The sequence below is a fragment of the Ambystoma mexicanum genome, chromosome 6p (assembly GCF_040938575.1).
Source record: "Ambystoma mexicanum isolate Mex_15411 chromosome 6p, UKY_AmexF1_1, whole genome shotgun sequence".
Lineage (NCBI taxonomy): Eukaryota > Metazoa > Chordata > Amphibia > Caudata > Ambystomatidae > Ambystoma > Ambystoma mexicanum.
Window position 1 is genome coordinate 1342653046 of NC_090935.1, and position 17150 is coordinate 1342670195.

General features: G+C 48.0%; 1 protein-coding gene across 5 annotated transcripts in view; it reads left to right on the forward strand.

The window, feature by feature from the left end:
• The window catches only part of CD274 (CD274 molecule), a 210001-nt gene that overhangs the window by 177099 nt on the left and 15752 nt on the right, over positions 1–17150 (forward strand). The window contains exon 6 of one of the 5 annotated variants that reach the window (XM_069626017.1): positions 11261–11313. The exons of the other annotated variants lie outside the window; for them this stretch is intronic. Coding sequence (XP_069482118.1) covers positions 11261–11298 — 38 coding nt within the window. The 3' untranslated portion in view covers positions 11299–11313. Of the gene's footprint in view, positions 1–11260; positions 11314–17150 lie in introns of those variants that run through there. 5 annotated transcript variants of the gene reach the window in all.

Below are 17150 nucleotides of genomic sequence, written 5' to 3' on the forward strand. Positions count from 1 at the left end.
AAGGTTTTTTCTTTTTTATTTGTTTTATTTTTTATAATGCCAACAAAACAACTTTACATCATTGGTGCATCATTCAGCATACTCTCATATTCCCCAACTTCCCCCACCCCCAGACCACTGTTCTGCAGCTGAGCCTGTCGATTTAAGGTTCCGATTGTATGCTTCTTGCATCTTCCGTAGCATTGTTCTCATACCTCGAGTTTAATAGTGGCACAGTCAGCGCCACCCATTGCTGTAGATCCTCGCTATTATCTAGCTTCTGTTCTCGTAGTGCATTTTCCCAGGCCCCAGACTCTGCCGCCACCCATTTTTGAAGGTCCCCCCACCATTGTGTTATGCTTGGGCCTCTCGCATTTTTCCACTGCATGGCAATGCATCTTTTGGCTAGTATGTACATGAAGTCTTTTAGTTTATTCAGCGGTTTGTTTTTGCCACTGCTCTTATAGCTGCCCAAAATGCATGCCACCGGGGTTCCTGTGTCCAGGTCTATGCCGCCTTTAGCCGCACCTTCAGTTATCTGTGTCCAAAAATGTTGTATCTCTCGGCACCCCTAGAACATATGAGTCATTCCAACCTCGGTTTCCTTGCATTTAGGGCATTCCTGTGCACTTGCCCCCTTGAACTTGATTACTTCTGGTGTTAGATACGCCCTGTTAGTTATGTAGAACTGTATTAACTGTAATCTGGCGTTTCTGGAGACTTTTCTGTGGTAGTGGGTTATGGTCTTCCATGCCATGTCGTCAAATTCTATGCCCAGTTCCATTTCCCATTTTGTTTTGCATCTGAGCTCTTCTTTGGATGTACTGTCCAGGAGTATCTCATTGAACCTCGAAATCTCATGGCCTCCCTCAGCGACATTTGGCATATTCTCTATTGCCCCATGTTCTATTTTTAGGTCTTTAATGTCAAGCCATCTTTCAGTGAGCGTCTCAACCACTGCCCTATGTAACAAGAACATACCTGCGGGTACTCCCGCGCTCTCCTGCAGTTCAGCAAATGACAGGATCCCCTGATCATTTATCAGATCCCCCAGTGTGACCACACCGCAGGGCTCCCATCTGGCTCGTATTGCCGTGTAACCCCAGGGCCTACCCACCATGGTCGCTGCTATGGGGATCTGAGGGGAGGTCGAGTCTGCTACTCTCATGAGCTCACAGGCCCGTTTCCAGATTTGGATACCCAGTTTCACTAAATAGGGGCTATTTAGTATAGTGTTTGGGGGGCCCAGAGTAGATCTCTAAGGTACATTTGTGGGATGGCCGGCTGCAAAAGTCTAGTGTCTGTTGTGGCCTCGTCCACCATCCACTTTACTACATGTCGCAGTTGTCTTGCCAAAAAGTATAGTTCAAAGTTAGGTATTTTCAGGCCTCCCCTTTCGTAGAGTCTCTGCAGCACCTGTAGTGCGACTATATGCCTCCTGCCCTGCCAGAGGAATCGCCTACAGAGCTTTTCTAAGTCCTTGAAAAATTGCAGGGGGACGTTGAATGGAACATTGCTAAGGCAGTGCAATAGCAGAGGTAGTGCTACCATTTTGAGAAGGGCAGCCCTCCCTGCTACTGACAATGGTAGTTTACTCCAAAAGTCCATCGATTTTTCTAGACCCTCTCATGCCCTCCCTGTGTTTAAGGTGTGTTCAATTTTTGGGTCCGGATGAATAATGATCCCAAGGTATTTGAATGAAGTTGCTTTCCATGGGACTCCCGCTTATTGTCAGTTCCATGGCGCCCAGGGGGAAGAGGTATGACTTTTCTTTATTAATGTGGATCCCCGTGTGTCTGCTGAACCCGTCTAGTGTCTCTAGTATGAATGGCAGGATGTGTTCGGGGTTATTCAAATATAACAGTGTGTCATCTGCATACATAGATACTATATGTGATACCCCATCCATCATTATGCCCCCATCACTATATTCCTGCCGTAAGTAGGCAGCCACAGGTTCCGTCGCGATAATGTATAACATTGGGGAAAGTGGGCAGCCCTGCCGCATGCCCCTGTGCAGTTGCCATTTGTCAGAGTACGTTTTACCTGTGCGCACTCTGGCCATCGGGCCAGTGTATATGAGTTTAGTCCACCTCAAGAAGACGGGTCCGATCCCCATTTTCGCCATTGTGGGGTACAGCCAATTCCATCTGACTGAATCGAAAGCCTTAGTGGTGTCCAGGGACGCCACTGCGCACTTCTCTTGTCTGTCATTGGTACAGTGGATGACATGGTGCAGCCTATGCAAGTTTTCGGAGATGGTCTGCCCTGGCACGTACCCCGTCTAGTCTTGATGGATCAGTAGAGGGATCACCTTCTTTAGCCTACCCGCCAGAAGCGCTGTCAGAATCTTGTTGTCTTGATTAACATAGACAAAGGCCTATATGAGCCGCATTCCGTCCCATCCCTTCCAGGCTTCAGTAGAGGAATTATTACCGCTTCTCTAATAGTGTCAGGGAGGATACCCTCTTCGTGCTCGGCATTAAATACCATGGTAAGGAGCGGTGCCAGGATGTCTTCAAATGCCTTGTAAAATTCCCCTGGGAGCCCGTCGGTTCCCGGGGCTTTACCCGAAGGGAGAGACCTGATGGTGGCCAGGACCTCTTCTGGGGTAATGGGTTCGTCTAAGGCTTCTGCCAAGTGTGCATCTAGTTTGGACAGCTTGATGATGTAGTGGACATCTTCTATGTCAGTTTCTGTTGCCGACGGGGTGTCAGCATAGAGTTCTTGGTAATACTCTGAGAAAACTGTGTTTATGTCAGCTTGAGTGTGTGCCGTCGTGCCCTCGGAGGTGCGAACATGACATATCGAGGTTTTGGGGGCTTCTCGTTTGTATAGCCAGGCTAATAGCTTTCCGGGTTTGTCGCCCTGAGCGTGGCTCCTTTCTAAATGTTTTGTGTAGCTAAGCTTCCCTAATTTCTCCCAATGTGTTAAACAAGCCTGTCTGAGCTCCACCTCCCTTCTCAAGTGTTGTGGATCTGTATCAGCTTTCGCTTCTAGGACCTTCAGTTCTCTTTCTGTTTTTGCTAACATGTTTTCAATTGACATCTGAGCTCCCCCAGCAGCGGCAATCATTTCCCCCCTATAGTTACTTTGTATGCCTCCCACACTGTACCAATATATCGCACGCTGTTCTCATTTAGCTGCATAAATTCTTGCATGCTTTTTCTAATCTGTTCACAAAAAGCAACATCAAGCAATGCTTGACTCCGGAGTCGCCATGCTGGTATGGGGGGTCGCATGGCAAACACAGTCCAGGTGACCAGGAGTGGGGCATACTCCGATTTAACTCTTACCAAGTATTGTGCATTACTAAACATGGCTTGATGCTCCTCACTTACGAACATGTAGTCTATCCTGGTATAGACTCCATGTGGGGATGAGTAGTACGAGTATTCTCTGCTCTCAGGATGCTGCTCTCTCCAAAGGTCTTTCAGCTTGAACTGTTGTGTCAGTGTAGCAAATACTTTGGCAGGTGGGGATGGTCGCCTATGTTTGTTATCCGACCTGTCTTTGCATGGGTCTATGGTGCATTTGTGTTCTCCTCCCCAGAGCAGGGTACTGTCTCTAAATGGGCTTAGTCTCTTGTATAGTGAACGGAAAAACACTGTGACGTCATGGTTGGGGGTGTAAGTATTTATTAAACTAACCACTCTGTTATCTATTGTTCCATGTAACAAGACCATCCTTCCTTCATCATCCGTTTTCGTAGTGATGATTTTAAAGGGGATATTTGGATCAACCCAGATCAGTACCCCCTTGGCGTAGGTGGAATATGTGGAGCCCACTACTATACCTCCCCAGGTTTTGGCTATAGATGGTAAGGTTAACAAACCCATACCACTGCCAAACTCTGTGTCTCTGCTTGCAAATATGTGCATCCAGCTGATGATAGACTCTGACTGGCATAGGAAACTATGCGACGGGATGATGATTAGTCAGACTTGTGTTGGCCAAGATGGCACCCACACCTACAGGACTGGCATCCACAGTGAGTTCTGTTCTCAGGTCAGGACAAAAATTTGCTATACAGGCAGCAGATGATATGCAGTCCTTGATGGACCACTGAAACTCACGACCAGTCACTGTGAGGAAGTCTCAACAGCATGTTGAAGGACGGGAAATCATTCATATATCTGGTGCAATAGCTGGCCATCCCCAGGAAAGACCGTACTGCAGATATATTTGTCGGGATCAGCGTTGAGATGAGAGCCTGGACTTTCTCCAGGTCAGGTTGAAGTCCCTCACTGAAAAAATTGTGTCAGAACAACTTGAGCGTTGACTTACATTAAACACGGATAAATGCAAATTCAGTAAAAAGCGCCTCTTCAAGTGCATGCAGACCCATTGAAGGGTATCCTCGTGAGCTTCTTAACTCGTACCGAATACGAGAATCTCGTCACTATAATTCAGGCATTTTGGAATGTGGAGGATGACGTTATGGATTTTGTTTTGAAATATTTCCGCTGCCGATGAAACGCCAAAACTGAGGCATTTATATCTGAACAGTTCAACATGGGTTGTGAATGTGGAGTCTGGGTGTACTTCCAGCTGGTGGTAGCCTTTGTTCAAGTCCAATTTAGAGAACACAGTCGCTCCATGCAGCAAATGCATCATGACAGTCATCGGTGGTGACCGGTGTCTTTCTCTTTCGATGGCCTGATTTGGTGTGCGCATGTCCACACACGGATAAATGCGTTCACTGGACTCCCTCTTGGGTACCAGCACTATTGGGGATACCCACACCGTCGGGCCCTTTACGTGTACTATTATGTCTTGTTCCAGTAGTAGAGTTGATTTCATCTTCAACTTGTGATTGTATGTTGAGAGGGGTGCCTCTGTAATGTTCCGCTATGCGTTTGATATCTTCATTTATGTGGAGTTTTATTAGTCTATTCTTTAATTTTCCTATACCTTGAAATAGTTCGTGGTATAGTTTAATCACCATGTGTTTGGCACTTAAAGTGTTCGCAGTCGTGATACAATGCAAAATATAGACCAGCCACATTTGTATTGCAGATTTGAAGCTGACGATACATCCCCTGGGATATCACCTTGGATGACAGAGACGTCTTTTTTTTTATTTTGTCTTTGTAGGAACAGATCATGTGAAATATTCTCTTTCACAGAAGCAGTGATTTGCAGCGGTTACAGGTCAAAGGATCGAAAAAAAGGGTTGAATGACAAAAGGGTCGAGTCAATTCAACCGAAAAAAAGGATCGATTTTTTTTTTTTGTTTGTTTTTTTGGGGGGGGAGTCCCCCCCAAATCCCTGTTTATGGGGTATAAAAACCCTTTTAAAATATATATATATTTTTTTAAAATTTCGATCCTTTGGTTTTCGGTCTAATGCACTCGACCCTTTTGCATTCGACCCTTTTGCTTTTGACCCTTTAACTGGACACCATTTGCAGCAATATGGGTATAAATCAATGTTGGCTGATCTAAGTTGTGGAGTGTATCACAGCTAATGACATTTACTGTTGCTACAGTATCAATTAGGAATTCAAGAGAGCTGCCATTTAAATGTAATGGTAAAGTCGGGCTATGTTCAACTGCAATCGGGCTTCCTATTGCACAAACATACCCTCGTTTTCTCTCGCCAGTAGATGACGAGTCAGAGTCATATAGGTGTTGGTTTGATGACTTGGCATATCTTATTTTGTGATGGGCTGGACGTCTGCGGGGCTCTTCCTGCGTCTATTTATGATGAGAAGGAGACCCTCTGTGCCAATCTATTGGTCTCTGGGTTCTCTGTGGCAAGGGATTTCTTTGTTTGGGTGATCTTCTCACTGTACGATGTGGTGTTAGGGTTCTCTTCGGTCCCCATGTGTCATTTGTGCGGATTCCAGATTTGTAGTATTTGCAGACCAATTGGAAGTGATTCTCTTGACCACAGGAGTCACACGTATTCCCTGTGGGTGGACATATTCTTTAATGCAGAATGTCATATCTGCATCGTTACATATCTGCATCGTTACATATCTGCACCGTTACCTTGTTCGTCTGTGAATATTTTCCGGTTTCGACATCACATTCACCTTGCAAAAGAGTGTGGGAGTTTATTGCGATATCTTGGTTTTATCAATGCCATCAGCTTGCAGATCTATGGCTATGGGCGTGCGCGATACCTTGTTTTCTGTAATAATTTTTTATAGAATGCAGGTGATTTGCATCCTGTAATTTGTGAGTGGAGGGCCTCCTCATTTGAATAGTTGTCAAAGTCACAATGCTTTATTCTTGTTCTTAGCCGCATTACAAAATTCTCTAGAGTTTCCCCTTTTATCTGAATGGTAGTATGGAACACGTGTCTCTCATAATCTATATTTCTATTATGAGGGGCCAAGTATGTATTCAGACCAACTATGAGCCCTACTAATGTATTTGTAGCTTCCTCCAGCATCTCATATACCACATCATGCACCGTGGACCCCAAAGAATGCTTCAAAATGATCCTCATGCGTCTGTCATTACGCTGACCCATCACATCCAGGTATACATTGAAATCTTTCAGCCATTTTGCATACCTGGGCCACAGATGACTGTAATCAGTAGCGTCGAAAGGCAGTCATGCCTGCAATTGTATGGCATCATGCAAGCGGCCAGATTGACTGATGTGCGGTGACGAAAACATAGTGTGGGTGGCTGATGAAATATCTTAATATGACATGATGGATGGTGCACCTCAATTGGGTATCGTATTATGGCTCTCGTATTTAGCTTGTGCAGCAAAATGTCTTTACTGAGTTCCCTCTGTCTTTTAGTTTTATTTACTTATTTTTCCTTAGGCGCAGTGCTTATTTTAGCCACACAGTGGCAGCACTGTGCACAGCTCAGCAGAGAGTCAGCCAGAGGAGCGAAACGAAAATAGCCCTTTTCTTGCTGCATCAGTACAGGAACAGCCCTCTTGGTCCCTCGGCGCAGCTGATCATGTGATCAGTCCTCGCCGGCGCACCCTAAAACTTCCGAATATGGAAGTGACGACGTGAATGAAATAGAGGTGGCGCCCTAATAACATGGGCAGCCATCCTCTCCTCCCTCCCCCCACTGAGAAAGGGGGAGGTATCCTGAGGGGAGGAGAGCCTGCGAAACCGGGCAAAATGCCAGCAGAAAGCACAATGGAAGGGGCGGGCCAGGCGGCTTATATGCCGTCGGGTCTCCTTCTTCAACAAGTTTCAGCCCCAGCAGAAGGACGCCTGTGACAACAGAGGACCTGTGTGTTTTGTTTTCCTCCCACCCACCCTGCTTATACGATGGCAGAATGGCAAGGCCTGGCCGTTGCTGTTGCAGAACAGCGAGGCAGTGTTTTGGAGACCAGTGGCAAGATACAGACTGCTAATGAGCCGTGGGAAAGCCGGAAGGGTTTTCGCTCTTCTCGGGACCAGCGCTCCTTGGGGGCCTAAGCAGCAGGGGCGTAAGAGGTAGCAATGAGGGCTCAGCTTCCCCTGACTAAACGGCACCCGCTACCCAGCCCAGGAACGGGTTAGGAGGGCTTTGGCCTACAGGGGACTTGGTTGGGAAAAGGGGGAAGCAGGATTTGGACAACAGAGCAGTGGACTGGTCGCCGCACCTTTAGAACTATTTTCACAAAGTTTGTTTGCAGTGTTTTGAGTTTATTATGTTGGGAAAATAAATCTGCAGCCTTTTTATGCCAACAAAGAAAGCATGTCTCTTTCGGCACCTTTCTTTGGGGATATCGAAATGGGCTAATAGAATTATCAAGCGTGTTGGTACAAGGATGGACAAATGGCCAGGTTATGGAAGTGACGACGTGAATGAAATAGAGGAGGTGGCCTAATAACATGGCCAGCCGTCCTCTCCTCCCTCCCCCGCTGGGTAAGAGGGAGGTATCTTGAGGAGCGGAGAGCCCGCAAAACTGGGCAAAATGCCAGCAAAAAGCACAATGGAAGGGGCGGGCCACGCGGCTTATAAGCCGCCGGGTCTCCTAATTCAACAAGTTTCAGCCCCAGCAGAAGGACGCCCGTGACAACAGAGGACCTGTGTGTTCTGTTTTCCACCCACCCTGCTTATACGATGGTGGAATGGCATGGCCTGGCCGTTGCTGTCGCAGAACAGCGAGGCAGCGTTTTGGCGACCAGTGGCAAGATACAGACTGCTAATGAGCTGTGGGAAAGCCGGAAGGGTCTTCGCTCTTCTCGGGACCAGCGCTCCTTCGGGGCCTAGGCGGCAGGGGCGCTGGAGGTAGCAATGAGGGCTTAGCTTCCCCTGACTAAACGGCACCCCCAACTCAGCCCAGGGCCGGGTTGGGGGGGCTTTGGCCTACAGGGGACTTGGTTGGGAAAAGGGGGAAGCAGGATTTGGACAACAGAGCAGTCAGCGGGTCGCCGCACCTTCAGAACTATTTTCACAAAGTTTGTTTGCAGTGTTTTGAGGTTTATTATGTTGTGAAAATAAATCTGCGGCCTTTTTATGCCAACAAAGAAAGCATGTCTCAGTCTGAACCTTTCCTGTGGGGATATCGAAAGGGGCGAATAGAATGATCAAGCGTGTTGGTACAAGGATGGACAAATGCCCAGGTTGTGGAAGGTGGCAGTACAAAAGCATGGCTGCGCAATCGTGCCCAGGTCAAACAGCCCGGGACACGCGGCGGTCGTCTTTGCCCTTGTCATCATTTGTACGTGCTGGGCTGCTGCACATATGCCGGCTAACAGCAGTTATAACACGGACACGGAGTGAGGTACAACAAATGCTTTATCTTACTTCCTCTGCTTCTCTAATATCTCCTCTTCATCCTCGTTCCTTCTTGTCTTCACTCCCCATCCCTGCACCGCGGAGGGATATAAACATAGCACAGGGCGTTGCACTCTGCCTCGTGTACTCAACCAGTCGCTGCGGTGCGGACTTCTCTTGTCACATGGGCCTCTACCTTATCTTCTCCTCGCTGCTGATGATGGGCCCTGTATCTGGAATTCACTGACTCAGCCTCTCACCGCTTCTCCTCTCACGCTACTCTGCTGCTTCTTCACAAGTCCTTTTCTGCTCCCCCATCTTGCTCGTTCTGACGTCACTTCCCTCCACAGAGTTCTACTATAGAACGACCTCTGCTTTTCTCTGACCTCCAGTGACACCCGTCACATCACGTGATCGTGGTCACGAAGGAAATACTGCTGATTGCCTGTGTTGCTCGTGTGGAAGGTAATTCATCACACAGTATTCACGTTTTCAGTCCCCCCCCCAACTTCCCTATAAATTGGTCTCTAGATTCTGTCAAGTACTGACCAATGTTAATGGCCCAATGTGGTTTAAAAGGAAACATTTGCCAATGTGGGGCTGATCATGGTGAATTGTATTCTTATGCTTCAGCTGTGATGGCCCATCAAATATGCCCCTACTGAGGGCCACGTGAGAGCGATCCCACAATGAGGAGGAAAAGGGCACGTGCCAAGAGAGAGAGAAAGGGAGGGCAACAGCAAGAGAGAAATCAAAAGGTCCCATAAAGAGAAAGAGAGAGAAAAATGGAGACCCCAGAGAGAGACGAAAAGAAAGAGTGAGGTCCCAGAGAGAGGGAGGGAGGTCCACAGAGAGAGGAAAGAAAGAGAAAGTGAGATACCCCGACAGAAAACGAAAGAAAAAAGGCCTCGCAGCAGTAAAAAGTGAGAGAAAGAGAGGGAGAGAGAGAGAGAGAGGGGGAGGGAAAGAAAATGTGTTCCACATAGAGAAAAAAAAAATAAAGAAAGTGATTTAGAGAGTGAGAAGGAGAGAAAACGGAGGTACTTAGAGAGGAATAATGACAGTTCACAGACAGAGTGAGGAAAAAGAGGGGGGGAGAGAAAAGGAGGTGAAGGGTGAGACATAGAGAGAGAGCGTGAGGGAGAGAGAGACAGTGCACAATATATTCTCACAGAGAGGAAGAGACGGGGGCAGGGGGCTAAAGGCCAACACAGAATGAATACATCACTGAATGGTTTAGGGACGAGGTTTCTGTGTGTGCAAAGGCAACACGGGAACTTTCCCCACACTGTCTGCATACGTTTGAGTCATCTTTCAGAAATGAGACAGACCTTGTTTAATGGTGAATTACGTGGAATAAGTGCTAATGCTTCACGTTTATTTTAAGGTCTCCTAGCGATGTGCTGCACGTGTGAAAGAAAATCCCCCCCCCCCCACACACACCGCATGGAAACATGTTTCGGGGGCTTCTGCCCGAGCCTTTACCACAGCACCGACAAGGGGGTTTCCAGTAAGTGCCGGATTCCGTATTTCCTGCCCCAGAAGAATCTGCCAACCCGCCCACTGTGGGCTGTGCACGGTGTTTCGGGTCTCCTTGTGCACTGCACACCTTGGCGTTGTTCATGGTAGACTTGGTGCTCTGCGCCGATCGTCCCCCAAACTGCCTGTCTTTAGCAGGTGGAGATGTGGTGGACGGGGACATGGTATGACCTGTATGTACGTTTAGTCCATACAAGCTTTCATATTTCAATTTGTGAGGTTTTGACAAACCACACGGTCAGTTATTACCAGATCAAAATACTGCATCAATGTTGCTCTCCGGCATCTGGCAGAATGAAGGGTGCCAGATGGCTAAGTATTTGATAATGGAATATCTGTATTCTGGTTGGGAGAATGTAAGGAAGTAGAGGCAACATCACCACATAACAAAAGCTTCCTGGATTTCTGCTTTATCTGCCAGAATGGTACTGTTCAGGATGCTTTGTTTTTGCGGACTTTTGAGCTTTCTTTATCTGGCACGGTTATCTGGCACGTTATCATGTGGCATGCTTCTATTAATGGCCCTGACAGGTGTTGGTTAACAGAGTGTTCTGTGTAATATAGTGGCCCTCATTACGACCCTGGCGGAAAGGGGTTTACGCCGGCGTAAACCATGGCGCCCCTTTCCGCCTGAGTACGAGTTCCCTTAGCGCCATGGTGATTTTAACGCCTGCTTTTAGCAGGCGTTAAAATCCATGGCGCTAAGGGACCTTGTTGTTAATTACGCCACCGTAATTTACGGTGGCGTAATTAACGCCTTTCCCACTCCCATTATACCCTATGGGGCAGAAATGGGAATGGGGAAGGGTAAATGGGGATTGGGGACTTACCGCCCCGCCAAGGTCGGAATGGGGCGGTAAGTCCGCCAACCACCATGGCGGAGTTGGCAGCTTAGCGCCATGGACCATGGTGCAAATTGCACCATGGATCTCCGCCAAGGTCGTAATGAGGGGCAGTGTCTGATGATTACACCTTTTAATGTATATGGATCCTAAACTCTGCACACAAACATTGACTTGTAGAAAAACAACCTACAACCTTATCTTATACAGGTGAGACATCCGACTTTTCCACCTTTTGGGATCCTTGAGCCAGACTGGGAACACGCTGGATACTATATGGTTTCACAAAGGTGAGGGATTACATGGATACTTTATGGCAAGTGTAATGTATGCCGATGAAGACCAGTGCTCTCACCTCTAAATGTCTAATTCGGTGTAGGGGCGCAGATTTCACGTTGCATTCTTCTAGCCAGTCATTTAACGCGACTAGTCACTCATAGACTGGCATGAATGCCAGTTATCCACATGCTTGCTGCACTCAGTTTCTAACTTGCTGACCCTGCATTATCAGTCGCCAGTGGTTAGTGGTGAGCGCATGTATTGTCTCCTGGTGAGTCCAACAACTGGGTCTATTTGGCACTCGTGGATTTCAATGTCTACATTGGGAATCATTCTGGTAACAAACACTGGCCTTCAAAACTTCCAACTTGAGATTTACCGCTTTCTCATTGATTTTTTTTACCCTCCTGAGGGACCATTGTCAGTAATGGGGAAACAGGTGTTGGGGGCCAACGATTGTAACAATGATTAAAATGAATAAACAAGTTTGATCATAACAAAAGAAATTATCAACAAAAATAAATCCAATTTGGAGCGCATAAGACTACAGTGTTTGTATTTTATATCTACTTTGTAATTCAGCTCTGCAGCTTAAGAGCAACAAACCCAATTGGATGCAGCTTCAAACCATACGGCTCGCAACTTAACAAAATTGACAAACTAAATTACACTCGCCATCGGTTGTTAGCACAGGCTGCAAATTCTTTTGTCAATGGGGCCCCAACCTCACTGGGACTTCGATGCGAACTGTGGCGTGGGCGCCTAGATATCTATTTTAACGCCACAGGGGAGAAAGACGATTTAACAAAATAGTGCACACTGATCTATTCAGTGGGATCAGTAGTCCACAAGCTCTTCAAGATTCTGCGCCCCACGGACAACTCATAAAATGCTGCTCAAGATTCTGCACTCCACGGACAACTAATATAATGCTGCTGTCAAGGCACTGACAGACTACTTCACCCCAATGGTGAACACCGACTATGGAAAATTTGTCTTGTGCGCTGCCATACAGCAAAGTGATGAAAATCATGACAAATATCACAGTCGACTGAGACAACTGGCCACGACTTGTGGGTGGCAAAATGAAGAGGAGGAGGAGGTGAGACTCCAAATTATCACTGAATGTCACTCGGTAAAGCTCAGAATTTTTTTTTTTGCGGGAGCCAGGAATCACACTCACCAGGATCCTTGAACTAGGACACTCCCACGAACTAGCAGACACAAGAGCCTCCAAGATGGAGTCGGCCCCGAAGTCGGTCAAACTCGAGGAGGTATGCTCAGTAGGGAGACAGTCCCCAAGAACTCAAGGTACAAGGAGTGCCTGGCAGCAGAAGAAGCAGCGGAATCCTGCTACTCCAGCTCTCTGCCCGCAATATGGATATGACCTCCCACATAAGAAGAACTTCCCAACAAAAGGGTACACCTGCATGAGGTGTGGAATCCCAAATCACTTTGTGTGAGTTTGCAGAGCCTCGGCCCCAACCAGTGTGCCAAGGGGAAGGGAACGCCCCTGACGTTTGCCACAGGAGAAGGCGAGTCAATCTGCCAACACCACATCCACTGACTCACAAATGGACCCTAAAGGTGCAAGCGTAGGGGATGAAGAAGAGGATGTTTTCTTTGTATCAGCTGTGCTCACAGTCGGCAGTCATGGGAAACGCCAACCCCGATGCGCATTGACCATCTTGAATACCCCAGTTCATGTGCTCCTCGACACAGGGGCCTCAGTCAACCAGGACCCTCTGCACTTCAAGACACAAGAGTGCATATCTTCACCTTTGGAGGCAAGACTCCTCTACCACTAGAAGGTGCCTTCATCAAAGCAGTCCAGCACCACGGTGTGTCCATACAAACCAGGTTCTATGTCAATAAAGTAGCAACTCAAACACTACTTGGCTGTGCAGCAGCCAAAACCATGAGTCTCATTCACTTTGCCCATGGAGTGTTCGTAGAGGATGTCCAACTACTACTGCAGAAGTTCCTGGATATATTCACCGGAATCGGACGGTTGGACGCCAAACCAATCCGGCTCCACATCGACGATACGGTCCTGCCGGTAGCTCGGAAACACAGAAGAGTGCCCTTACACCTCCACAAGAAAGTAGAAAAAGAAATCCAAGACCACACTGACCTCAAAATTATTGAGCAAGTCAAAAGACCCACACCCTGGGTATCCCCAATTGTTGTTGCCAACAAGCCCAAACAACCGGGCAAAGTCTGTATATGCGTGGACATGCGACTGCCCAACAAGGCAATCAGAAGGGTAAGACACCTGATGCCCACCCTAGATGACATTGTCACAGAGCTGGAAGGAGCGACAGTATTTTCCAAGCTTGACCTCTGATCTGGCTACCACCAGCTTCTCCTCCACCAGGACAGTCTTTACATCACAACCTTCACCACCCACGTCGGCCTCTACAGGTACAAAAGACTGAACTTTGGCATCTCATCTGCCGCAGAGGTGTTTCCGAACGCCATACACGGAGCTCTAGCAGGACTACCAGGTACCCTGAACTTAAGTGATGACATCCTAGTGCACGCCACATCGGAAAGTGAACACCTGGAAAGGCTAGAGAAAGTCCTAGCAAGGATCCAGTCCCTAGGTCTAACCCTCCATCACAAGAAATGCAAATTCTAGAAAAACAACATCGAATTTTTCAGTTCCGCCACCCCGGCAAAAGTCAAAGACATTCAAGAAGCCAAACCCCCAGAATCTGTATCAGAGGTAAGAAACTTCTTGGGGATGGTCACTTATTGTGGCTGCTTCATTGAGAACCTGGCCACCGTATCCGAACACCTAAAGAACCTCACCAAGCAGTCAACAGCATGGAGGTGGTCAGCCCTAGGACAAACAGCTTTCGAAAAGATCAAGAAAGCACTATCGAATGAATGCATATTATCGTTCTTCGACCGCCAGAAGAGCACGGAAATTGTTGTGGACCTGAGCCCATTCGGACTTGGAGGCATCCTCACCGAGGCCAATAAGGACAGCAGACCATGCACCATGGCATATGCCAGCTGAGCACTCTCGCCTATGGAGCCAAGAGGCTCCCAGATAGAGCGCAAGCTCTGGCAGTATTGTGGGGATGCCGCGATTTCCATATATACATCTACGGGAAACCGGTGAAGGTGGTCAACGATCACAAACACCTTCTCCCCATCATGGCGGCTGGGTCAGCAAACCCTCCGTCACGCATAGAAAAATCTCCAGGAATACAACCTGGACCTCAAGTACAGGCCAGGACAAAACAATGCGGCAGACCACTTGTCCCGGCACCCCAAACTGCCACATACAGCCCGCCCCCCCGCAGGAAGTTGCGGCAGCTGAAGAGCACATCTCATCATAAAGAGTTCCATCCCCAAATCAATAGAAATCACTGAAATCAAGGCAGCCTCTGCAAACCATGGGTGCTTCCCAATCATGCACGACACCATGAAGTCCTGGGCTCCAGGAGACAGGAAGCGAAACACACCTTGGAGCAACTGTGGTAAGTGCGATGCAAACTTACTTTCATGGACGACTGACTCCTGCTGAGAGGCTCCACATAGTTATCCCTACTGAACTGACCAACCTTGGCTATCACAGCCCTCAAGGCACTGCCAAAACAAAAAGCTGCCTCAGGCTCAAGGTCTGGTTCCCAGCGTTGGAGTCAAAGGTAGAATACTTTATCCGGGCCTGCAAGTGGTGCCAAGCTGCCGCCCCACACATCAGAGAACCATCCATCCAGTGCATGCCCAGAAGCGAAGAGCCATGGGAAACTATCCACATGTATTTTGGATCGACACAAAGAGACTCGCACTTCATGGTAATGATAGACCAGTGGTCCCGGTACCCGGAAGTTGAGTTTGTCTCGTCCCTGGCCCTCCAGGATGTCATTCCAGTAATGGGAAAAATGTTTGCTGCCCGCGGCTTCCCCAAAGCAATATGCTCGGACAATGGCTCCCCATTCCAGAGCACGGGCATAGAAGAGTTCCTGGCAAAACGGGGGACATTGATCACAGGAAAATCACACCGGTGTGGCCACATGCAAAGGGCGAAACAGAACGTTTTATGCGCACGCACAACAAATGCTTACACATAGCGCATGGACAAGAATTATGTGAGAAACAAGCCCTGTTACAATTCCTCCTTGAGTATAGGACAACCCTACACTGCGCGACAGGAGTAGACCCAGCAGAAGCTTCCGAAGATGTCCACATTTCTACCCGAACTGGAGGGGAGAAATCCAGGAACAATAGATAATGGAGACGTGCGAGCCTGGAGCGAACCTGCAATCCAGAAGGAGAACAGCAGGCAAGGGCTAAGAGAACATGATAAAGCCGTTGGTGACACAGTTCTGGTAAGAACTTGCCACCCAGAAGGAAAATGATCCCTCCCATGAGCCTTCACCTCTAAAGGTAGGGCAGGTGCAAGGCTCGCAAGCAACAGCCGCAGACGAGCATGGGCTAGTTACATGAAACTCCAGTTTCTTCAGGAGGCTCTGAGGCCCGCCCCGGCTGCAGACTGACTGGTACAGACAAAGGATGGACACTACCTTCCACCATTCCGATGCAGGTGACATGGAAGAGGACATTCCAGGAGATCCCTATCCAAAGGCGACAGCTGAACCAACACCCAGGGAATCCGGACATCACCCAGGACTGACCCCTGCCAGCGAGACAGAAAGGTGCTATCCCGCCCGAGAATCGAGAGGGCCACTGGTGCGATTGAAAGGCTATGACCTGAGCACCTGATAAGGTGGACACTAAGGGGACAGAAGCCCGGCCAGATATACCGACTGGAGGTAAATGTCAGTCTTTCGACATGCAGTGTTTTGTCAGTTGTATGATTTTTAAACCCAGGTTTGCATTTTGATTTTTATAACTTGTTCTGAAGGCCACAGATCTGGTGTTATAAAAATTCAGAGGAGTGTAGTGTCACGTGAACCGCGTCATGACGTGTGATGTCATGATGTGGACAAGCAAATAAAGAGGCCTGCTTCGCGCCCTTTTGACAGACCGAGCGGGGCCTGTGAAGCACCAACAGTGTGTCTGTCATTGCTTATGCGCTGCGTCACGCGACTAGACCCCACAGCCCCACAACCCTAACCACATGGCAAGTAACCACTACACTGGGAGCCTTGTTGCCCTCTTACTATACACCCAAACCGTCTTGGTGTAAGTGAGCATGCCAAAAACCACGTCTAGGCTTTTGTGAGTATCTACAAAATGGATGACTGTGTGGGTGTTCGCCAACATTTGCCTCACATTCCCCTGATGTCTCAGTGACAATGCTTTGGGAGTGTTGAATGTTCGTGTACGTGCCTACATTGTTCACACGTATCCTCTGCATGTAAAACCACACTTTTGTACATAATGTGGAACTTTGTGTGTCTACCCCTGGTGTACAACTTTTAGAGTCTTTTGAGGTCACTGTGGCTTTCACCCCAGTGGGATAGGATTTGACAGGGATGTGAATGGTTTTCTTTTTTTTTTCTCCGTCAGGAGATGAACTCAGTGCGGTGTGCGCGAGCCCATATCCCGACGGAAAAAAAGAAGGTAAAAAAATGTTTGCCGCCATTAACATGGAAAAGGGACTAGGTCCCGTTTCGGATGACAGCAGACACAAAAAACAGTTAAAAAAATAGCCACCGTCATCCGAAAAGGGGGCTAGTCCCTTTTCTATTTCATGTCACTGGTGCAGGCCATGATTATATCATCGCGCACAGGAAAGACAGATTATGATTGGTCAATCTGTCTTTCCCATGGGCGAATGGAACTCTCAGTTTACAGGAAATGCACTGTGCACCCTGCCTTAATGCGCCATCATTTAATTTGT